Consider the following 25,979-nt stretch of genomic DNA (forward strand, 5'->3'; position numbering starts at 1 on the left):
CTTTTTTTTTTTTTTTGCGTTAGGATTTACAACCTTTAGAAACCAATCAAAATAAGCTAGACATTTGCGATGTAAAAAAAAGTTTTGAAATTTTTGTTGTAACATTTTTTACACATTTTCAAAGGGGATAACACTAAAGATTCATACTATTGTCTAAGCAGTTGCATTTGGCCCCACATAGGGGAAAAATTCCGACGGGAAAATTTTTATGGGTTTTTCCCTATTCCGAAAGGAAATTTTTAAATTTTATGTACTGCTTCCCGTTTTGGAAGTAAAAAACCCTATTTTTTTGTAGGTTCATTAAAAAAGCCCGGGGCATAAGACATACATGAGTCTCGAAATTTAAATGCCCCAAATTTAAATTAAAAAACTATTGTTTTACCTTTAGAAATTTTTTTTTTAAAGCCCTTTGTATTTTTTAATTTCACATTGAAATTTCCTTTTTTTGAAAAGAAATGCAAAAAAAACAGAGTTTTTCCCCATTTGGAAACAAAATTCCGATAGGAAAATTTTTCTTATTTTCGTGGTAAAATTTTTTTTATATAAATGAAATTCGAGACACACGAAGTGCAAGAACCGAAGAAACATTTTAAAGGGAGATCGAAAAAACTTGGTAAACAAAAGAAGTATAAATTATTTATATTTTTATAGCTCTTTGATAAATACATAGAAAATCACAAAAGTGTTAGCAAAGGCTGTGTCTCCCCATTGAAAAATTTAAAAATATTTTACAGAAAGCAAAGAAAATAGATCAACAACAGACCGATATTTTGAAACCCTGTATTTCTGAATTTTTACCCTTTTTGATGCCAAATTTCAGTAATAAACACAGTATCTAGTTTGATAAAAAATGTATTTAGAAATACCAAAGCGGGGCGAATTTGATGCCAAATGTTTTTCAATGTAAAAATTTTGATTTTGTTCACGAGGGTAATAATGCTTTTTTCCCGTTGTTTTTATTTTCCATGAATTTTTAAAAAAAAAATCATTGCAAGGTGATACAAAATTATTTTAAATTTAAAAATTTTTTGACAAATAGGAAATTTGAAAAAGTAGCTTTAAGGCAATGCAGGAAAGAGTATGACACATACTGCATATGCTAAACAAAAAAAAAATTTTTAAATTAAAGTCGTTCTTTACTTACTTATTATACATGATCTAAAAGTCTTGATTTCAAAACATAACGATAAAAAATTAAAGGGGTTTATTATAAAAAATAGAAATATAGCAGTAAAGTCCCCATAAACCCCGGTTTGGTTTAAGTATTATATTTTTTGGGTACTAGTTTTTTAGGAAAAAGAGTTTTTGACTTTTAAAAAACTTTAATCAAGGGCGACGCCAACGCCCCTCTACTTTTTTCTTTTTTAAAAAAATGGCAAAGATTAGAACCAACTGACGCAATTAACCTTGTGCTGTTTGATATTTAAAAAAATGGGGGGCCTAAGATATCTACCTGAAAAATGTAAATCTGTTAAATCAGCCCTGCTTTTTACCGATTTTTTGTTTTTTGAATCAATGTGAAACCTTCAAAAAAGATGAACTATTTGTTTCTTTCATTTTATATTTACAAAAACCAGTTTTCAAGGTTAGCCGTTAATAGTGATAAGAAAATTTCAATCTTTAATATGTTTCCTTTTTTTCAACCCCCAAATGCAAAAGGGGGCAAGCTCTTTTAGACTGTTAAAACCTAAAAAAAAGAATAAAAAAAATATATTCGTCTTTTTAAAAAATTATTTACATCAAAATTACACCAATCCCCAAACTCTTTTGACTTATGATTAGTTATTTCCTTTTTTAAATTTAAAAATTTTGATAAAATCAAATATTTGTAACTTCAAAATTTTTGACTTGAAAATTACAAAGGTATTTAAGTCAAAATCCACCAAAAACAATCCCCATAACTTGAAATTTGCCAGAGTTAGGCCCTTTTTAACTTTTATTTTTTTTGGGGAAAAGTTTTGGTAAAGTCGATATCCTTTTTATATCAAAGATAAATAGTTTTTTTTTGCTATTAAGTCTACACCCGGGAAAAAATCCCCCTAAAACTGATTTGAATTTTTTGAGTTATGCCCCCTTTTTTTCTTAGATTTTTTTTTTGGTAAAAGTTGTTGATGAAGTCAAAAATTTTTTTATATCAAAATTTTTACTTGAAAATTTAAAAAATTTTTTTTACTATAAAATTCACTAAGAGAAACAAAACCTTTTAACTTGTTTTTAATTTTGCGTTAAAAATTTTTTCTTGAAAACTCTAAACAGAGCAAGCCCGACAAAAGTTGAGCATGCGTCTTATGGGGTATGTTATTCTCTGGGGCGTATTATAAAGATCTTGTAAAATAAAGTACGAAATTGATTTTTTACTTAAGTATTTATTAGGGTTTGAAATTTTTTTACTTAAGATATTTGTTATTCTAAAACCTGATAAGTAAATTTTGTTTTTTTATTTTGGGCGAAAAATTAAAAAAAAAAAACATTAATTTCAGGGGCAGATACAACATGACAATTATGTTTAAAATGCTTTTATCTCAAAACAAACTTTAAAAGTACTACACGCTTTGTTTTTGACTTTAAATTATTTTTTTTACTTCTTAAGTTTTAGTGTTTTATGATAGAACTTAAGTTTTTACTTAGACTTTAAATTGAAATCACCCAAATTAAGTAAAATCTTAAATTGCAAAAAATTTTATTAAATGCTTTATGAATAGGCCCTGGTTTTCTTCTTACGTTTAAAGAAGTGGTGCTCACAGGAACTTAACAAATGAAAATTTTTTTTCTTATGTATAGGGGCTTTGACAATGACCAAAAAGTTGGAAAAAATGGTTTTAAAATTTAAAAATGTACAAAGTGGGAAGCAACATCATTTTTTGCAGTAGATTTTAATTTGAACTCAGCAGTAGTAAAATTATAAAAAAAAGGGTAAAGAAAAAAAAGGGCCGCATTTGAAAAATTTTTGACCCATTATGAATATTTTACATTGTTTCCGCAAAGAAATTTTTTGAAGAGCAAGATCCCCATTTTTTGAATTCAATTTCTTGATGTATTGAAATGATAAAACGAACAAAGAAAACAAAAAAATAACAGTGTATTAGTGTAAAACCTTTAAAAAGATCTTTAAAAAAGATATAGTTGGGATTTTTTAAAAAAACAAAAATGGCCCTAATTTGCAAAAGCAGATGAGTTATGGTTTTGGACATATGTCCCTAATTCGATGATAAAAAAGTGTGAAATTTTCAAAAATGTGCCTTAAGTTTTTGATAAAAAAAAATTTAACCCAAGAAAAAAATTTTTCCCAAATAAATAAAGGGCAAATTTTTTTATCAAAATGCAAATTTGAGTTAGGTTCAGGGATCATGTCCCTCAGGCAAAGTTTTAAAAACTTAACTCTTACAAAAGTTTTTAGAAAAAAAATGGGCCTAAACAAAATTTTTTAAAAAGCAACACCAACGCCAACCCTCAATGAGCAATACCTCATAGGTTTTTAAAAAAAACAAAAACAGACAAACTAAAAGGAGAAAGAAATACATTTACGTCGAAAATATGTGGGGTACACAAACAGTTTGAAATGTATTAAAGTAAATATTAAAAAAATTTATCCCCTCCTTTTAACGCAAATCATTGAGTTGTTAAAATCCTGGGGACCAAACAATCAAATTTTAAAGGGTCAACTCCCTGAAAACTGAAATTTGAAATAATTCTTTTTATAACAAAAAAAAAGAATAATTTTTCGAATGTTCTTTTGTTTGCGATTGTGAAGTAACTTAAAGGCTGGTTTTTCCCCAATAGGAATTAGGTTTCCAATTTGGGAAAAATTGTTTTAAGCAAATTTTGAAAAAATGTCAATTTCACTGTCAAAAAAAAAATTCAATAAGACATTTTAAAAAAATTTGTGAACGGTTTGAAATTTAGTATACATTCGTTTATATGGGTATTTATTTTTCAGATTTGTGTATATTTCGTGCACCGGCAATTTTAAATGAAATGGGTCTAAAACTTGCGATATTGCTTCCCGAACGGGAAGCATGTTACTATAAAAAGTAACAAGTTTCCTGTTCAGGAAGTAGGGAAAAACCCATAAATGATTTCCCGAACGGGAAGTTTCCCCTACTGCTGTACCAAAATCGGGTTGTTTACAAAGTGTATTATTGATACATGCAATTACTTCTAATGAAGTTGTTGTCGCTCATTTAGTCGTATACATTATGGAAATTGATGCTGTTCATATCTTACATTTATGAAGTAACTTGTCCCATCGGATAACCACCTTTCAACCATTATTTGTCTGGATTTAGATTTCACTTGTCTTGGACAATCGGACATGCGTTAATGTCGAGCCCATGATATTCATGCTCGGTCACAAAGCAGAATTGTGAAAGGAAGGGGAAAAAGCAACTAGATCTAAATCTATAAACATGAAAAAATATTTAAACATAAGAGCTGTCAGTGGACAGTGCGCTCGACTATTCTCAGTGCTTGATAGTATAATATACGCTATGAGTAAAACTTTAACATTACAATAAGCATATTCTAAGTCAAAAAGGGGCAATAATTCAGTCAAAATGCTTGACAGAGTTGCCTCCTCCTTTTTACAGACAGGGGTCATGATGGTAAACAAGTATGCAAAATATCAAAGCAATATCTCAATGGACTTTGAAAATATTTAGGGTGGTATGCAAACTTTAACATTACAATAAGCATATTCTAAGTCGAAAAGGGGCCATAATTCACTCAAAATGCTTGATAGAGTTGCCTCCTCCTTTTTACAGACTGGGGTCATGATGGTAAACAAGGATGCAAAATATGAAAGCAATATCTCAATGGGTTTTGAAAATATTTGGAGTGGTACGCAAACTTTTACATTTGTGTGACGCTCACGCCGACAGCGGGCGAGTAGGATAGCTCCCCTATTCTTCGAATAGTCCAGTTAAAAATCACAAGATTTTAGTCTTATAATTTCATATAATATTGACAATATCTGATACACTTAATGTAGAGCAATGTCGGCAGTTATCAACACCTTAAGCATTAGCATAGGATAACTGATTGTTTACTTACGATAATCTTAGTTGAAACTGATTTTCAGCGTTATTAATTATTCATCCGCATCATCAAATAGTCCATATAGCAACAGCTGTAAGGCAATACGAGTATAAGACAACCGCACATACAAAAAGTCGTGGAAGCAGTTACCAACACCATTTGGTGTTATGTACACCCTTTTAAAATAAAAAATCAAATAACATGTTAACAAGCAATGATTAAGCTAAGAGATGGAGAGAAGTCAGTTGTAATGCTTAAATTATAAATAAAAATGATAATAAGTTGCTAGATGTTTAAGACTTTCCATCATTTTAGCTAGAGCTAGATTGTATATTGGCCATGTGTATAAGGCAGATAGTTTTTCCTTGATGTTATAGCTTACCTACACGTGCAAGTAGACCTAGACTAGCTCTAAACTTCGTATACAGTGACAGTAGAACTTTTTAAAAGCCAGTAAAGGACGAAATGCAACAATGTTCAACGTTTAGAATATACAACCGTAGAGAATTACAAGAGGAGTCCAAGCACCTTAATTTGGTAGCATTTTGTTCCAGTAAGCAGGGTTAAATTTTCGTACACAGTTACAGGTCTGTAAATTTACCTAGCCAAATTATAGACCTACTATTTTAGTAATAGCAATAGTTTATATCAGAGTCTAGATCTGATAATGTATGCAACTGAAAATGTTTGCAAGTTCATTACACTGACAAACAAACAGACACATTAATGAACAGACAGACAAACAGTATCCCTGCCACTTTTCCTAAGAAAATAGGTTGAGCGCTCAATAGCACTTATGTTTCGTATAAAGGAAGCTCTAAAAGTCTCAATAAAATAGGGCTATTATAACAGTAGCTCGATCTGGGATGTTGTATTCCAGTGCTCGAGTGGATTTTTGCCAGACAGCATCTCACGAGCCGCGCCAGCACCGAGTGTGATCCAACCTTGCAACCTCCACAAGAGCCAACTACAATTTCCCAGATATAGCTACTGTAATAATGACCCTTTTATTATATGCCTCCACCTGTTTTGTTACTGAATGAAATCTTCATGTTTATCGATACTAAAATGAAACTTAGTGAGGTTTTTATGTCCGCTATGTATAGAACTGTGTCAGGTGATGCATGTTAATGAAAGAAGTCCATACAATAAACAAGAGCTGTCGGAGGACAGCAACGCTCGACTATTCAACAGCCTTGTCGACTGAATGAATACGAAAGTCTAAAAAGGGGCAATATTTAAAAAAAGCAAAATAGGGTTATGGAACCTGCATAGTGCTTATCAGCTCATGACAGTGGACAAGTGTGTGAAGTTTCAATCCATTCCCATTAGTGGGTACTGAGATACCAGCTTACATATAAGAATTTAACCCAAAACTCCTAAGTTTAAAAAGGGGCATAATTTTGTAAAATGCAAAGTTGAGTTATTGACCCTTTGCACTGCATGTCATATCATGACAGTGAACAAGTGTGTGAAGTTTCAATCCTTTCCCATTAGTGGATACTGAGATACCAGCTTACATACAAAACCTTAACCAAAAAATTCTAAGTCGAAAAAGGGGCATAAATTTGTAAAAAAAGCAAAACAGAGTTATGGAACCTGCTTTGTGTATGTCAGATCATGACAGTGAACAAGTGTGTGAAGTTTCAATCCATTCCAATTAGTGAGTACTGAGATACCAGCTTACATACAAAACCTTAACCAAAAAAATCTAAGTCGAAAAAGGGGCATAATTTTGTAAAAAAGCAAAATAGAGTTATGAAACCTGTGCAATGTAAGTCAGTTTATCACAGTGAATAAGTGTGTGAAGTTTTAATCCATTCCCACAAGTGGTTGCTGAGATACCAGCTTATATACAAAACCTTAACCAAAAAAATCTAAGTCGAAAAAGGGGCATAATTTTGTAAAAAAGCAAAATAGAGTTATGAAACCTGTGCAATGTAAGTCAGTTTATCACAGTGAATAAGTGTGTGAAGTTTTAATCCATTCCCACAAGTGGTTGCTGAGATACCAGCTTACATACAAAACCTTAACCAAAAATTTCTAAGTCAAAAAAGGGGCATAATTTTGTAAAAAAGCAAAATAGAGTTATGGAACCTGTGCAATGTAAGTCAGTTTATCACAGTGAATAAGTGTGTGAAGTTTCAATCCATTCCCACAAGTGGTTGCTGAGATACCAGCCTACATACAAAAACTTAACCAAATCGGGACGCGGACGCAGACGCGGACGCCGACGCATGGGCGAGTCCAATAGCTCTACTATTCTATGAATAGTCGAGCTAAAAAGGTACAATATGGATTTTTTTCTGCCTGTTCATATTTACTTATGAAATACAAGTCTATTTTTTACAGAATTTATAAATGTATATAATAAAGATCTATTCTGTTCTGAAAGAAGCATAAAAGATCTAAACTGACAGGATAGGGAAACAATCTAGGCTATGAATTTTCTAATGGGGTCGAAAACTGCAGACACAATGTTTTTATGTCGGCAGATATCGACACCCCATTCTTTCCTGTTTCCTTAGCATCTTGGTAATATTTTCCTCCATAATTGTTGTCAAGGACGTCTTTATCATTCTGTCCTCATGCTGCAAATGCGAAAATATATAACTAAATTTTCAAAAGCAATTTCAAGGGAGACAACACTATCCACCTTATGACTCAATGCAATAACTCTTCCAAATATTACTGTAAGAGAATTACGTCCTATCAGTAACAACAATATCTAATATTAAACGATAGTGAGCAGGAGTTTTGCTTGGACTCACAGACGTTTACGAAGAGTTTGTGACGTCATAGAAACGTCAAAGAAAATCTTAAAGACTGTGGCATTAACATAAATGAACTCTTACAATTAGGGTGTCGATAACTGATGACTGTCGGTATTACCCGACATTATGCTTAAGTTCAGATACATTTTCATGCAACGCATGTATGTTTACCTGTCGCGTGTAATTTACTCTAAACCCTGGGTAGCGTAATTTCAACTTTTTCATTTGAATTCGCTAAAAATTTCTATTTGCGAAAATGTTAACAACATGGGCAGATCCAGCGGGGATGGGGAGTGGGGTCAGGATCCCCCCTAGAAGTTAATGGTGAAAACTTTTTAAAGTTGCACTCTCACAGTTGAACATAGGCCTACAGTACAAAAATCATATTATAATAAACTGCAGCTGTGGGCACCATGAATCCAAACAGTACTTGCTGTGTATAATGCTACTGTAAAATCAATTCAAGAATAAATGAATTCGCTGCACTCTCACAGTTAAACAAACAGTACAAAACTCATATTTCAACGTGCTGCGGCACCGAGAATCCAAACATAAACTGCTGTGTATCACAAGTTCAATTCAAGGATAAATGAACTTGTCTAGAATGGTAACCGCTAGGCCCTATATCTAACATAAAATAAAAAATAAAAAAATAAAATAAATAAAAGGTTCTAAAAGTGGAGACCTCGATCCTCGTGGTTACAACTGGTGTCAAAATTTAATGGCAAACATCCACATTGATAATGGCAATACATGATTTATATTATATTTTTAATAACCCTTTAGAAGTCAGTGAGTCATTAGCAAGGGGCGTAAAAACTTAAGTCAGGGCCAATAATGATTTTTTCATCCTTGTTCATCCGTACCCCCACTAGATTTATGCTCGTTTTCATATATCATGGGAAAATTTGTAAATACAATATTGGATTTCTTATTTTCGTATTTTCGAAGTGACGATTACATTTTTGATAGGGTTCAAATTATTGTTTTTTTTTTCACTCTAAAATGCTCGAAATTCACATTCTGTTGACCCCGAGAAACAAAAATACCCCCTCCTGCACCTACCCCCATTTAACCCCCACACCCTACTGGAAAAAAATCCTGGATCCACCCCTGAATAAAATTGTGATTTTCCCATAGATCAACATACTTATCTGCTTATGTGAAGTCCAAATTTTTCAAATAATCAAGCACAGCTAGGACATATCTTTATCTAGATCTATTTGCAGAATTTTAAAGTTTTGAAAAATCAGGGTTTCATCAAATTCTATACTGTCATGTTTTTTTTTTTTTTTTTTTTTTTTTTTTTTTTTGTTTTTGGTTTTGTTTCTAACCTGCAGAACTAACCTTTATTAAATCTTCCAGAATCCGTGCACTGCACCCGTGCAGATTTACCACGAAGGCAATTTTAGACTGTGTATGCCTATCGCTCATTAAACATCGAATTTCGTTTCTGAAAGTAAAATAATTGTAAACCAGTCTATTTACTTCCCGCCATATTTTCCCTTGGTCAGCGAAACGAAATTGTTTACTTTGCAAATAGGTTGAAAATATGGGCGATCATCACGATTTGGGATTTAAAGCAGAGTATGCTAAGAGTGGACGAGCTTCCTGTAAAGCCTGCAAGGGCAGTATAGCCCAGGATTCGCTGAGACTTGCGATTATGGTTCAGGTTTGTAGAGTACCTAGTTTTCGCGACATTGAAACAAATTATTTTCATTTTTGGCAATACAGCAAGTTTCTATTTTCAGTTTTTGATGACTTGATATTTTTAATTAAAACGAATTTTCCCCTTCGTTCCATCACGTGGAATGTGAATTAAACTGATTAAAGGGGCCCCATGTGGTTCTGGGACGATCTGTGTATGAGAAGAATTGGAACCACTGCCTTACCCTTGCTTGATCGTAAGAGGCGACTAAAAGGGTCTTAACACTTGGTTTTGCTGTAACTGTGTGATTCCAGCAGGTATGCAAATTTTGATTCCATACCTCATGTTTTTATTTCGATGTAAGAGATGTGAAACCAAAATTTGTAGTCCAGTTTGGTGCCAAAAAATCTATACTGTGTGGATGTGCCATAAAACCCAAATAAATAAGATTAAAAGGGGTGTTAGAATGTGTGGTTTCTAGTGTAGTAGTTTTCGGATACTTTTGTTCTAGACATACTCATTTGGCTTATTTTATGATCTGATATTTTGTAGTTGTCATCCCAGCATTATCCAGTTATTTGTACCACAGAACAAATATATTTTGGTTTAGTTTTCACCCCCTTGAAGTGTTGCCATCATCCCTCTGTGACGGAGATAGCAAACGGCAAAAGTTGTCACACTGTCGGGTCCCAAAAAAATTCAGAGTTATTAACCATTAAAGTTACTATGGTAAAAAAAATAGAGAAAAGTGCTCAAATTTGCCCCATGTGGTTCTGGGACGATCTATGTATGAAAAGAATTGGAACCACTGCCTTACCCTTGCATGATCGTAAGAGGCGACTAATAGGGTCTTAACACTTGGTTTTGCAGTAACTCTGTGTTTCCAGCAGGTATGCAAATTTTGATTCCATACCTCATGTTTTTTTTTCGATGTAAATGAGATGTGGAACCAAAATTTGTAGTCCTGTTTGGGGCCATATAACCTTGACTGTGTTGGTGCGCCGTTAAACCCAAATAAATAAATAAATCAACATGACAAAAACGAAAATGTTGCAGGCTCGGTTTGATTGAGCCTTTCATGGACGGTAGTGGAAATGCATGCAACTGTTCACGCCCTCTAGCCTCGGGTTGAGGAGAACTCAACATTTACACATGCTAAAAGTACAAAAAGCAATTTAGAGACATCCGCAGATGTATTCAAACGGCGATGAACATGGAACCTTCAATGATACACGTGTGGAATTTCTATAGTTAATTAATAACATCATTTACAATGCTTCTTCCTTTTAGTCCATTTAAATAGCATCAAACAAACTGTTTAAATGGTTAAATCATGGTGAATATCAATGTAACTAAGTTTTCCTTCTGCAATCATCAAAATGCAAACTTAATTTGGTCATTTGGGGATTTTTTGGATGATAATTGGGGAAAAAGATTGCATTTGTCTTCTCGCTGACGGTAAAATAGAACATAATTCTTTGAAATGAACACTTACAATTTTATAAAATAGTAGTCTAAATGAAGATAAGAAAATATGATAATAGTGTTCTGATAGGAATTTTGCCCTGTTATTAAATAAGCCAAACTGTTAGTGACAGAATACATTAAAGACGACAATATGTATAGAAAAGTTTTATTGTCACTCAAATACCATCTGCGGTTACACTTGTAATTAGATGACTCAGAATTATTAATTTTCTTTGAGCTCTTCATCTAATCAGCATTTATATATTTACAGTGAGTCTTCTTTCTTTTTCAGTCTCCAATGTTTGATGGGAAGGTAAGTTTTATTTTTACATTTAATATTTATTATCTCAAGACATTCAAATTCATGTTCTTTGAATATTGTAGTAAGAATTAAAAAAAACTCATTTGAAAGCTTATACAATTATAGGTAAGAGTAGAAGAAAATTTTATTTACTGTGGCTTTGTAAAACAATATATATACATATGCAACCCAAAGACACACCACAAAAGTGTTAGGAAGGATTTCAATCTAGGACCTGCACACTGTCGGAAAGTGTACTACTACAAGCCCTCTCCACTAATTTGAATGTATTCAGCAGCTGAATGTTTGTTTCAGGTGTGCCGAGTTTTATGCTATTTAGTGTAACAAGATTGTTTCTTTTAAGTTCACCTGAACACAAATTGAGATAATCGTAAGTGATCACCTTGTTTCTGTCTTTTTCATCCTTCCTTACCAGGTTTGCTGTTAACACTATAGAGTACAAGGCCGGTGTGAATGAAATTTGATCAAAATGTTCTCCCCACTTCTCCAAGAAAGCGAAGAAAAGTTTTGAAACTTAAATCTTCTGGTCAAATGATATAGTCTCTGATAACATTATAGACTAATAGAGGCTACATTTTTTACCTGATCTTCCTGAAATATTTGTGGAAATGTTTATCTTAGTAAAGTCTGGATTAGGTTTGAAACTGGACCATATAGGAGAGATCCCCGTGACGTCACACATCAACATCTGTTTATCTGGTGGTGGGCATAACAAATTTTTTTACATCATTTGTGTATGGGATCGGAATTTTTAATTACATTTTCGCTCATTTATGGATTTTCAAAATTCAAAAAGTTTTGAAATACTTACAATTTTCATATTTTCATATTCAAATATCTTTTTTAAATGAATGACCGTTTTAAATGACATATGATTTAATAGCGGCGTAGTGATGTTCTAAACTTATAGAAAAACAGTGTAAGTTAAATGTTAATAATTAATCCATTTCATTTCGAAATAACAATTAAAAAGTAATTAATAAATTGCATGTTTTATGACTTTTCCATTGATCAAAAAAATTATTGATATAATTTCTGTTTTAAGAAAGTTTAGGCCGTTAGAAAAACATCACTGTTTACAAAAGACATGGCCGTTCGGCTTTTGCCCACCCGATCACTGGCTTATCAGTTCTAAAAATAGAAAATACAACAGATTTGTATACAAACACAATATCTCTTTGAGTCAAAAACCTTGGTCACTTGGCCATATTGTAGAAAAACAGTCTAAGCACAAAAAAGGCTACATAAATAAATGTATGTTTTCTTCTTGCTCTTCATTAAACATTGTTAGAATATTTTTCTTGAGAAGAAAAACTGAATTATGTGAGGGCAAAGACTAGGCTACTATGTTCAATCTTAGAAACCTTGACAACCCTAAAGGGGTCACATACTCTGCCTAATCTTCATGATACCTGGTCAGAATATTTTCCTTCATGAATTCTAGGTCAAGTTTGAAACTGGGTCATAAAGGGTAAAAATCTTAGACACTAGGTCTGATTATTGAAAAAAAATATCTTAACTCTGAAAGAGGCACATTTTTATGTGATCTGCATAAAAGATGGTTAATGATATCAAGGTGAAATCTGAATTAATGTCATCTGGAATAAAAAACCCCAAAAAAACTAGGACAAATCATAAAAAAAATCTTGTTAACACCCCAGAGTCCACATTTCTTTATCTGATCTATATGAATATCTTGATGAAATCTTGATGCAGTTTGAAACTTTGCCATCATGGGGTGTAAACCTAGGACGCTAGGTCTAATCATAGAAAAAACAGAGACCACATACCTTCCCCCTACATCCGACCCTTTTGTCTACCCCTTACCACCCCACACCCATATTTATAATGTACTTGGATTTTTGAAGCAAACCATCTACAATATTTTTCCTTTACAACTTCTTTTTATTGTGGGTCTACTTTGCAATGCATGGCTCTATGGCAGTGTTTGGGGTGGTCTGTGCTTCTGGGAAATCTACCCTTACATTTTATCTTTCAATGAAATCTGGTCTGAATGATTTGTTTTTCCACAGATGAACAAGCTTGATTTGCAGATGACCAGAAAGGAAGGAACTTTTGCTGTGACTATTTTTACTGCAGTTACAGCCCTTTAATAGTTTTGCTGTATAGAATATAGAGAAAAATCTTGTGTGTCCAACTCCTTAAACAGAATTGAAAGCATATGCTTGAAAGTTTCACAGATGAAGGACCTTGATGTGAAGATGACCATAAATATTGGACTTTTTTCTGTGGCTATTTTTAGCTCACCTGTCATGAAGTGACAAGGTGAGCTTTTGTGATCGCGCAGCGTCCGTCGTCTGTCCGTGCGTCCGTCTGTCCGTGCGTAAACTTTTCCTTGTGACATCTCTAGAGGTCACATTTTTCATGGGCTCTTTATGAAAATGGGTCAGAATGTTCATCTTGGTAAATTCTAGGCCAAGTTCGAAACTGGGTGACGTGCCGTCAAAAACTAGGTCAGTAGGTCTAAAAATAGAAAAAACCTTGTCACCTCTCTAGAGGCCATAATTTTCAATGGATCTTCAGGAAAATTGGTCAGAATGTTCACCTTGATGATATCTAGATAAAGTTCGAAACTGGGTCACGTGCCTTCAAAAACTAGGTCAGAAGGTCTAAAAATAGAAAAACCTTGTGACCTCTCTAGAGGCCATATATTTCACAAGATCTTCATGAAAATTGGTCAGAATGTTTACCTTGATGATATCTAGGTCAAGTTCGAAACTGGGTCACGTGCCGTCAAAAACTAGGTCAGTAGGTCAAATAATAGAAAAACCTTGTGACCTCTCTTGAGGCCATATTTTTCGATGAATCTTCATGAAATTTGGTCTGAATGTTCATCTTGATGATATCTAGGTCAAGTTCGAAACAGGGTCATGTGCGGTCAAAAACTAGGTCAGTAGGTCAAATAATAGAAAAACCTTGTGACCTCTCTAGAGGCCATATTTTCCATGGGATCTGTATGAAAGTTGGTCTGAATGTTCATCTTGATGATATCTAGGTCAAGTTCGAAAGTGGGTCACATGAGGTCAAAAACTAGGTCAGTAGGTCAAATAATAGAAAAACCTTGTGACCTCTCTAAAGGCCATATTTTTCGATGGATCTTCATGAAATTTGGTCTGAATGTTCATCTTGATGACATCTAGGTCAAGTTCGAAACAGGGTCATGTGCGGTCAAAAACTAGGTCAGTAGGTCTAAAAATAGAAAACCTTGTGACCTCTCTAGAGGCCATACTTGTGAATGGATCTACATAAAAATTGGTCAGAATGTTCATCTTGATGATATCTAGGTCAAATTCGAAAGTGGGTCACATGCCTGGAAAAAGTAGGTCAGTAGGTCAAATGATAAAAAAAACTTGACCTCTCTGGAGGCCATATTTTTCATGGGATCTGTATGAAAGTTGGTCTGAATGTTTATCTTGATGATATCTAGGTCAAGTTTGAAACTGGGTCAACTGCGATCAAAAACTAGGTCAGTAGGTCTTGAAATAGAAAAACCTTGTGACCTCTCTAGAGGCCATAGCCTTGAATGGATCTTCATGAAAATTGGTCAGAATGTTCACCTTGATAACATCTAGACCAGGTTTGAAACTGGGTCACGTGCCTTAAAAAACTAGGTCAATAGGTCAAATAATAGAAAAACCTTATGACCTCTCTAGAGACCATATTTTTCAATGGATCTTCATTAAAATTGGTCAGAATTTGTATCTTGATAATATCTAGGTCAAGTTCAAAACTGGGTCACATGAGCTCAAAAACTAGGTCAGTATGTCAAATAATAGAAAAAACGACGTCATACTTGAAACTGGATCATGTGGGAAGAGGTGAGTGATTCAGGACCATCGTGGTCCTCTTGTTATTCTAGAATATGGCCCTTTCTTAATTTCACAAAATAGGTCATAGTGAAATTTTGTGTCTACCAGGGTTTGCACAGGTCTTGAAAAGACCTTGAATTCGATGGTAGTCCTTGAAAACTCCTTGAAAATGACGAAAACCCTAAAAAACCTTGAAAAGTACTTGAATTTTGAAAAAAAACTCCTTGAATTTTGAAAAAAAACTCCTTGAATTTGACCTTTCACTCCTTGAAAATATTCTTTCCGTAACTTTGCTTTGTAAAAAGAATTTAAGGCTTAAAATAAATCGGAGAAAATGAAAATAAATTCGTGAAATTACAGGATCAGGTCAATCGTATGCTATTATAGCGGTCTACGGCCTCACTTTATTGATATTTACAGAGTACTATTTCTACTGTATCACCGTTTGCTTGTTTCCGTTTAAAAAATACAGGGAATAATAACTCGCAATTTTTAGCTATTTGCGCGTGTTTCCAGTGAATTAAAATGTGTAAGAAAAATAAACATGTTTACTAAAGTAAGCGGGAGACAGAAGACGAATATAAACAGTGGCTGAAGCCCTATAGAGGAGACAGAACGAAGTGTATTTGTACGTCGTGTGACAAAATTTTGAGGTATCATTAGCAGGAGTGCACTAAAAAATCACAAGAAAAGCGTTAAACCTCAGCAAAATAGTGAATCACATCAATCTAATAATCGAATTACGTCATTTTCAAAGGTGTGACAAGTGATGGTTGTTTCATTTTTGCATTACGTAATAAAAGTTGTTCAGATTAGGTCGTGGTTTTGGAAAAAAATAGTGCTTGAAAAATTGTATAAAGTCCTTGAAAAGTACTTGAATTTTGTCTCTGATATTCTGTATGAACCATGTCTACACTTTTTGAAGGAATGCATTCAAAGTTGTTCAGATGCAAAACCTTGTCTGAATACAATGTGCTTCAGTCTTTTAGTGGAACATCCTTCCTGTGAAGATGGCCTATACTAAAATCTTAGCTATTTAGAGGATGAGGCAGTACATGGAGGCATCTGTTACACAGTGCTATGCGTAAAAGATGTCTTCTTTATCGTATTGTAAGTCACTTTTTAGGACAATGTACCGTATTTTCCCGAATTAAGGCCCCCCCCTCTAGTTAACGCCCCCCACCCGTTTTGGAGGGGAAAAAAGTCAAAAAGAACGAAAAAAAAATCACCTACCTCATTTTTATAAGTCCACATAATAAGTAATTTACAGTAAGTATCCAATGTATTAAGAATTAAACACACTTTTAAACAGTCCATGTACCGTAAATCCGAAACGTTTATACTAAGTACGGTACGTATCCAATCATCAAATAGAAAATTAAACTGTAAATCCATTTTTGATTTGTTTTTGCACCACCCGCGCACAAGCTTCCTGTCGACTTTAAACAAATTCGCGGCAAAGTGTTAACCTTTTCTTCGGCAGTTTTAGTAACTTTTAATTTAAAAGCCAACACATAAGCAGCGTGTCAAACCACTGACGTGTATTGCTACCTGCATGTACTAAGGAAAATATTATCGGAGTACACAGCTGTTTCGGTATGATAACGTAATGTGTAATGTCGCGAGCGTGTCACGGAATAAATGAGGTACCGTATTTAAATGCATAATTTTAAGACACACTGCATTAAATTGGATGCCAAATAATTACGTTTTGGGGGAATTAAACAGCACAGAAACACTTTACAGTTGGTTTGAACGATGTTTTTAAGTTTTGTAAAAATTTTCATTTTTTATTATACCCCCACCAAACATGTTTGAGGGGGGTATATACGAGTCAGTTTTGTCACGTCCCGTCCCGTCCCGAAATCTATTATCTCAGTTATTACCAAATGGATTTGATTCAAGCTTAAAATACATGTTCCACCTTATCACCCACATCATGTGACACAAGGTGCATAACGCTTGACACCAAGTTTTCATGAATTATGTCCCCTTTTACTTAGAATTTAAGGTTAATTTTGTTGTATTTTCACTATATTTCAGTTATTACTAAATGGATTTGATTCAAACTTAAAATAGTTGTTCCACCTCATCACCCAGATGATGTGATATAAGGTGCTTAACTCTGACATAAATTTTTTTATGAATTATGTCCCCTTTTACTTTAAATTTAAGGTTGATTTTGATGTATTTTCACTTTATCTCAGTTACTACTGAATGGATTTGATTCAAACTTAAAATAGATGTTCCACCTTATCACCGACATCATGTGACACAAGGTGCATAACGCTTGACACCAAGTTTTCATGAATTATGTCCCCTTTTACTTAGAATTTAAGGTTAATTTTGTTGTATTTTCACTATATTTCAGTTATTACTAAATGGATTTGATTCAAACTTAAAATAGATGTTCCACCTCATCACCCACATTATGTGACATAAGATGCATAACTCTCACACCATTTTTTTTTATGAATTATGCCCCTTTTTACTTAGAATTTAAGGTTGATTTTGATGTATTTTCACTTTATCTCAGTTACTACTGAATGGATTGATTCAAACTTAAATAGATGTTCCACCTCATCACCACATCATGTGCCCACATCATGTGACACAAGGTGCATAACTCTGACACCAAGTTTTCATGAATTATGTCCCCTTTTACTTAGAATTTAAGGTTAATTTTGTTGTATTTTCACTATATCTCAGTTATTACTAATGGATTTGATTCAACTTAAAATAGTGTTCCATCTCATCACCCAGATGATGTGATATAAGGTGCTTAACTCTGACATAAATTTTTTTATGAATTATGTCCCCTTTTACTTTAAATTTAAGGTTGATTTTGATGTATTTTCACTATATCTCAATTATTACAAAATGGATTTGATTCAAACTTAAAATAGATGTTCCAGCTCATCAGCCACATCATGTGACACAAGGTGCATAACTCTGACACCAATTTTTCATGAATTATGCCCCTTTTTACTTAGAATTTAAGGTTAATTTTGATGTATTTTCACTATATCTCAATAACTACTGAATGGATTTGATTCAGACTTAGAATTTAAGGTTAATTTTGATGTATTTTCACTATATCTCAATTACTACTGAATGGATTTGATTCAGACTTAAAATAGATGTTCCACCTCATCACCCACATCATGTGACACAAGGTGCATAACTCTGACACTATTTTTCTTGAATTCTGTCCCCTTTTACCTAGAATTTAAGGTTAATTTTGATGTATTTTCACTATATCTCATTCTGATTGGCTTAGAGCCAAAGGGAAGTAACCTTTCTTTAACCTTTGTACTGAGTTTCTTCCCCTTAAATTCCAGGAATTAGTCTATTTTTAGAAATCCTATTTTTAGATTTTCAATATTTTAGGTATTTTTCTTACTTTTTTATTATAAGTCCTATGTAAAAAGTAAAAACATTTTTCCGTGGTAACATGGGTCGGTAAGACACTTTTTTTGTATTCACTTTTAGTGTGTCTCTAATATTAGATATTTAATATATTTACTAGTATTATACTAGTATTATACTAGTATTACTTATATGTGGAAGCCCAGGATGAAGTACTCCAAAGTATTTTTAAGATTCCTTATGGTTGCCATTCTTCTGTGACAAGACCGTATGGTGGGTGTATGAGTCACTCCTGTGACAGTTCTAGTTTTTTTTACCTCAAATGAACTCTTTGGAAAATGTAACGCCCCCGGGGTTGTTTATTCGGGAAAATACGGTATGCAAGTTCTTTATATTTATATTGACTAGATCCCAAACTGGTTCCACTATGCTTGTTTCTGGAAGCGAGCTCGCGGTGTCAGAACAGATGACATATACGGTTATGACAGCCTTAGATGGGAGGATCAACAAAAGATCAAAGAGAAAATTGCAGGTAGTTAATAACTCAAACTTATATGTCACTTCAGATGTTTTTGATGTAAAATGAAAGGCTTACCTTTAATTTAGATTTAACGCAGTGAACGTTTGTATTGGTAGAATTATCAGATAGAGACTATCCAGTTGATTTTTGCAATGAAAAGCTGGATCAGTCCTTCTACAGTAACTAGTTGGAACTGTACTATTAAGTAAATATTTGTTTTCTTCCGGCACATGCATCAAGTGTTTAGCTTGGCATTATTTAGAAGATGCTTTTTCCTTATGTCTATAAGAATCTATGCAACTTGTAGAACTGCCATGTTTCACAAATTGTAAACAAAGTAGTGACAGGTGGGTTGCTTTCAATCCATATCAGATAGAAGGAATTTTAGCTTTAAATCTTAAATTTGCATCTGTTACTATATCTGAATGGTGCTGGAAGGTGAACCTCATCAACTGAATGAAAACAAAGAGTTATTTCCCATCCAGGGAGGGTCATGTACATGGCTAACATAAGATATTGAGTGGCCATTTAGTTACACTTGCTATAGATTGACAATCTGAACTGCTAGATTTCAGAGATGAGGATCGATTATGACATCTGATCTGTGACAGAATGATTAAATTTTACAGAAGTACTGGAATAGAAATATGCATATATAACTTCCTTTTGTTCCCTAAAACTTGTCTGTGTAAGATAAAGATGTAAAACATCCAGCATTTGAAAATAAAAATTCTCCTGGTGCAATAGTTTACAACAGTATGTCAGAAATCTTAAGTACACATTTTTAGCTCACCTGTCACATAGTGACAAGGTGAGCTTTTGTGATCACCCGTCGTCAGTCCGTCCATCCGTGCGTCCCTCCGTCCGTCAACAATTTCTTGTCCACACGATAGTGGTTTCATTTATGATTTTATTTTAACCAAACTTGCACACAACTTGTATCACCATAAGATGGGTTCCAGAGTTATGGCCCCTGAAAGGACCAAAATTAGCTATTTTGACCTTGTCTGCACAGTAGCAGCTTTATTTATGGTTTGAATTTTACCAAACTGGCACACAACTTGTATCACCATAAGATCACGGTTCCTTTCTTGAACTGGCCAGATCCCATTATGGGTTCAAGAGTTATGGCCCCTGAAAGGACCAAAATTAGCTATTTTGACCTTGTCTGCACAATAGCAGCTTTATTTATGATTTGAATTTTTCCGAACTAGCACACAACTTGTATCACCATAAGATCTTGGTTCCTTTCTTGAACTGGCCAGATTCCGTTATGGGTTTCAGAGTTATGGTCCCTGAAAGGGCCAGAATTAGCTATTTTGACCTTGTCTGCACAGTAGCAGCTTCATTTATGATTTTATTTTAACCAAACTTGCACACAACTTGTATCACCATAAGATCTTGGTTCCTTTCTTGAACTGGTGAGATTCCATAATGGGTTCCAGAGTGATGGCCCCTGAAAGGGCCAGAATTAGCTATTTTGACCTTGTCTGCACAATAGCAGCTTCATTTATGATTTGAATTTAACCAAACTTGCACACAACTTGTATCACCACAAGATCTTGCTTCCTTTCTTCAACTGGCCAGATTCCTTCTTGGGTTCCAGAGTTATGGCCCCTTAAAGGTCCAAAATTGGCTGTTTTGGCTTTTGCAGCCGTATAGAGACTTCATTTATGGTTTTATTTGATACAGACTTCCAAAATATCTTCAACAACAATAAATCTTGGATTCCATGACAAATCAGATCCAATAATATGTTTCAGAGTTATTTTATATCTGATTACCTCCCCTGATTGTAATCAAAATGGATTTATATCAGTAAGTACTTACAGGAATTATTTGAAATTTCATTATTGTTAGTAACTTTTTTATTATTGGCCATAGGGAAAACACGAGACCAGTTTTCTGTGGTACAACATGGATGGTACCTCCAATTTTTAGGTGTATTTTAACATATCTATACCTTGTAAGATTTTTTTTTCTTTTTGGTTAAATTCCTTCCCTTTGTTGTTCCTGTCCTTTGGACTTAGATATTTTTTCTGAGGACCTTCTTGTCCTCAAGTGCAGTGATAACAGGTGAGCGATATAGGGCCATCATGGCCCTCTTGTTTCATTTTTAGTTCTGGGGAAATAGTGGCAGAGCTCATACACTTCTATAAGAATATACATGTTACTTAAAAACACAATTACACATTGTTCATAAATATGCATATTCAGTGTTGATTTGCCAGCTTGCTTACTGAAGGTCGGATTTCAAACAGGTGCCCGCCTGTGATGGAATAATGCATGGAGGGGCACCTGGGGTCTTCCTCCACCATCAAAGCTAGAGGATCGCCATATGACCTATGATTGTGTCGGTGCTACGTTAAACCCAACAAAAACAAAACAGACGATTTTTATACTGATGTGGTGAAGCCAGATTTAGGAAATGCCTTCTTTCATATAAGACTTTCCTGTTGTGTGGAAACAGTATGAGATAAGCTGTAGGTTTTGTTTAAGTTCAGTGAAACAGTGGTGTAAGCAGTTATTTACTGAATTAATGAGTTTGTGGAGTGAAGTGATTATAACCAGTCATTGTGTTGTTGCAGGTGCAGGTGGAGGAGATGGCGGTGATGGTGAAGGCTCAACTTCTACAGGAAAAGACTTTAATACAGAGTATGCAAAATCTGGAAAGTCTACATGTAGAGGTTGTGAGGATAAAATTGCTAAAGTAAGATAAATACTGAATTACAGAATTAACCAAACATCGGTTAAAAATGCCTAAGTAATGTCTTGAAAATAGACTTTAAAAATACTTTGGAACAGTGAGCAGGTGGATGAGTTGCATTATAGTCATTAAGTCTTTTGCTGTTTATCCATCCATATTTGTCAGATGCAAGATTTTAATAACCCTAGGCTATATTGCAATGAAACTTTGCTAGAGTGACTTGTATTAAGTCTTATTTGTGCATATCATCATTATGTACTCGTATCGCAGAGTAAAGTAGTAAAGAAATAGCTAAAGTGAAATTAAATACAATTTCAGAAATATAAATACAGCAAATGAATTATTGAATGCTTTTTTGCAGAATGAAGTGCGTATTTCAAGGAAGGATTTTGAAAGTCAGCGGGCAAAGATGTACGGACCACAAGACCTGTGGCATCATGTTGACTGTTTTGTAGAAAACAGAGATGAGCTAGACTTTGGAACAGACAAAAACCCAAACATGTAAGTGCAAAAAAGGGCAGCTTATGAAATAGATAGAAGTGAAAGAGAAGTACCCATCACAAGTTTTTGGAATATTTCTGTGTTAATCCTTAAATGTTGTCCTCTTTATTTAGAAACAGTGTATGTAAACTGGTATATTGCAGATGTGACAACAGATTATGTTTCTGTTAATAAATTCTGAGGCCATGGTGGTTATACAGTTAAGTTGTTAGTTACTTCAAATGTAACAATTATTCCACATAGTGAATACTATAAAAATGTGTTTTTATGCCCCCCTTTGAAAAAGGAGGGGTATATTGTTTTGCAGAGGTCGGTCGGTCGGTCGGTCGGTCGGAATGTAGACCAATCCGTTTCCGGATGATAACTCAAGAACGCTTGGGCCTAGGATCATGAAAGTTGATAGGGAGGTTGGTCATCACCAGCAGGTGACCCCTATTGATTTTGAGGTCTGTATGTCAAAGGTCAAGGTCACAGTGACCCTGAATAGTAAAACAGTTTCCGGATGATAACTCAAGAGCACTTGGGCCTAGGATCATGAAAGTTGATAGGGAGGTTGGTAATGACCAGCAGATGACCCCTATTGATTTTGAGGTCAGTATGTTAAAGGTCAAGGTCACAGTGACCCTGAACAGTAAAACGGTTTCCGGATGATAACTCAAGAACACTTGGGCCTAGGATCATGAAAGTTGATAGGGAGGTTGGTAATGACCAGCAGATGACCCCTATTGATTTAAAGGTCATTATGTTAAAGGTCAAGGTCACAGTGACCCTGAACAGTAAAACGGTTTCCAGATGATAACTCAAGAACACTTGGGCCTAGGATCATGAAAGTTGATAGGGAGGTTGGTAATGACCAGCAGATGACCCCTATTGATTTAAAGGTCAGTATGTTTAAGGTCAAGGTCACAGTGACCCTGAACAGTAAAATGGTTTCCGGATGATAACTCAAGAACCCTTAGGCCTAGGGTCACGAAAGTTGATAGGGAGGTTGGTAATGACCAGCAGATGACCCCTATTGATTTTGAGGTCAGTATGTCACAGGTCAAGGTCACAGTGACCAGGAACAGTAAAATGGTTTTCAGGCAATAACTCAAGAACGCTTGGGCCTAGTGTCAGGAAAATTGATAGTTAGATTGGCCATGACCAGCAGATGACCCCTATTGATTTTGAGGTCATTAGGTCAAAGGTCAAGGTTACATTGGCCAGGAACAGTTAAATGGTTTCTGATCTTCTTGTCCAAAACCATAGGGCCTAGGGCTTTGATATTTGGTATGTAGCAAAATCTAGTGGTCCTCTACCAAGATTGTTCAGATTATTTCCCTAGGGTCAAATATGGCCCCACCCCTAGGGTCACATGGTTTATATAGACTTATATAGGAAAAAACTTTGAAAAACCTCTTGTCCAAAACCACATGGCCTAGGGCTTTGATATTTTGTATATGACATCATCTAGTGGTCCTCTACTATGATTATTCAAATTATTCTCCAAGGGTCAAATATGGCTCCGCCGTGGGGGTCACATGGTTTACATATACTTATATAGGGAAAAACTTTGAAAATCTTCTTGTTCAAACCACAAAGACTATGGCTTTGGTAATTTGTAATGTAGCATCATTTAGTGGTTCTCTACCAAGTTTGTTCAAGTTATCCCTCTCGGGTCAAATATGGCCCCGCCCCAGAGGTAATATGGTTCATATAGACTTATACAGGGAAAAACTTAGAATCTTCATGTCCATAACTTACATCATTCAAATTTGGACCACATGTATAGTTTTGAGTGGCAAGATGAACCTTGACATGAGTTCACTTTGATCTTGACCTAGTGACCTACTTTCACATTTCTGTACCTACAGCCTTCAAAATTGGATCACATGCATAGGTTTGTGTACTGAAAAAAACTTTGACCTTGTTATTGACCTAGTGACCTACTTTCACATTTTTGAAGGTACAGGCTTCAAATTTGCACCACATGCATAGTTTTTGTTCCAAAATAAAATTTGACCTTGATTTTGACCTAGTGACCTACTTTCACATTTCTCAAGCTACAGCCTTCAAATTTGAACCACAAGCATAGTTTCGTGTACTGAAATGAACTTTGATCTTGAGATTGACCTAGTGACCTACTTTCACATTTCTGAAGGTACAGGCTTCAAATTTGGACCACTTGCATAGTTTTGCGTTCCGAAATGGAATTTGTGTTTACAGTGAGCAGATAATTTCAGTTCCTTGTGCAATTACTGAATGCATCAAGGGGGGGCATTTCGTGTTCGACGAGCTCTTGTAATTATATTATGCATGAAATAAAGTTTTGATAATTCATCATGTTTGTTACAGAATAACAGGATTTTCTAATTTGAAGAAGGAAGATCAAGATATGTTGATAGAAAAACTTGGGAAAGGTAGTACAAGGTAGGTTTCTGAAAATTTTGATCTGACATAAAATTGAACGATAATCCTCTGGTGAAACTTAAAGTGGCATGAAATAACGGTGAGCTTTAATCCTTGAGTAAAGCTTAAGATGATGGTTAACGATTTATGAAATCCAGTTACATCCAAATTATATATCATTTTCATTATAAGGTACCTGAACCTACACTATGTTTGGCTATGCATATATTAAGTTGTTCAAATAGTACACCAAATGCACAGTACCGTTAATACACATCAATCTTTTGATTGTTTTTCACATCTTAAAATATGAAATATATGTCTAGTGTACCTTCAAAAGTTTAAACTGGTAGATCTTATTTAACACAATATTTTCAGTGGTAAGAAAAGGAAGGGTGAAACATCAAAAGGTTCAGGTGGGAAGAAGAAAAAAGTAGAAGAAACTGCAGAGGAAAAAGCTTTGAGGGTATGAATGTTTAGATAGATCTTTATTGTGTTATAATGTTATACAAGAAAAATCTATCCCTAAACTGTTATAAGGGAGAATAATTGACTGGGTCGTTGATGGCGTACAACGCTTGCCTTGCACTGTTGTGTGTTGAAATTTAAGCTGGGGATGTAAAACTTGATAGTTCATAATTCACTGTTGTGCAGGTGTGACTTAATTTACCTAACAAGACATGAACAACATGAATTTAGGCCAGATAGGCCAATTTGATATTGCTCATCATTGTTAAGGACTTTCTGCTTGGCTAGTGAGAGCTATTCTACTCATCCTGTGTCACACTTTGGTTAAAGTTTCTGTGCAAGGTAATATCCCGGCAACCATAGCATTATATTGGATTCAAACATCTAACTATCAAGCTGCATCTCAGCTGTACATATCTGATTGAAACTTCAAAATAGGCTTTACAGTTAACAGACCTACTAGAAAAAACCAAGTAAGATAAGTCTTGGTTGGATTTAATGTAAAATGTTGCCTTTTGACTTGAAAATTAGGTTTTAGTTTTGTATGCTACTGATGATCAAATTTTATAGGAACACCTGTTTGTATTAGATTGAAACTTTTAACAAAGCTTCCCAGTCATCAAACCTACTGAAATAAGTTAGATAACTCTAGGTGGACATTAATATGAACGATTCATTAATAAGACATCCTTCTTGCAAAGGTACAAACTTCACCAAGTTAAAGAACTCTTGCTTGAAATTATTCAGACTGTGGCCCATATTTAACTTCTTTGAGACAGTATTTTAGTTGAGAATGTTATATATTTCAGGAACAAAGTCAGCTGTTATGGAAATTTAGAGATGCACTACAGAAGGATGTGAACAATAATGCCATGAAGTTGCTGCTCGAACTCAATGGCCAGGGTATTCCTTCAGGAGAAAGCAAGGTAGCTGTGTCACATATAAATAGTG

General features: G+C 34.4%; 1 protein-coding gene across 1 annotated transcript in view; it reads left to right on the forward strand.

Moving 5' to 3' along the window:
• Positions 1-9,281: 9,281 nt before the first annotated feature.
• The window catches only part of LOC123545029 (poly [ADP-ribose] polymerase 1-like), an 85,942-nt gene continuing 69,244 nt past the window's right edge, over positions 9,282-25,979 (forward strand). The window contains exons 1-8 of the mRNA XM_053522468.1: positions 9,282-9,480; positions 11,216-11,236; positions 18,853-18,976; positions 21,553-21,674; positions 22,033-22,172; positions 24,507-24,581; positions 24,939-25,026; positions 25,838-25,954. Coding sequence (XP_053378443.1) covers positions 9,361-9,480; positions 11,216-11,236; positions 18,853-18,976; positions 21,553-21,674; positions 22,033-22,172; positions 24,507-24,581; positions 24,939-25,026; positions 25,838-25,954 — 807 coding nt within the window. The 5' untranslated portion in view covers positions 9,282-9,360. The remainder of the gene's footprint in view (positions 9,481-11,215; positions 11,237-18,852; positions 18,977-21,552; positions 21,675-22,032; positions 22,173-24,506; positions 24,582-24,938; positions 25,027-25,837; positions 25,955-25,979) is intronic.

This window comes from Mercenaria mercenaria, chromosome 1, assembly GCF_021730395.1.
Source record: "Mercenaria mercenaria strain notata chromosome 1, MADL_Memer_1, whole genome shotgun sequence".
In the NCBI taxonomy this organism is placed as follows: Eukaryota; Metazoa; Mollusca; class Bivalvia; order Venerida; family Veneridae; genus Mercenaria; species Mercenaria mercenaria.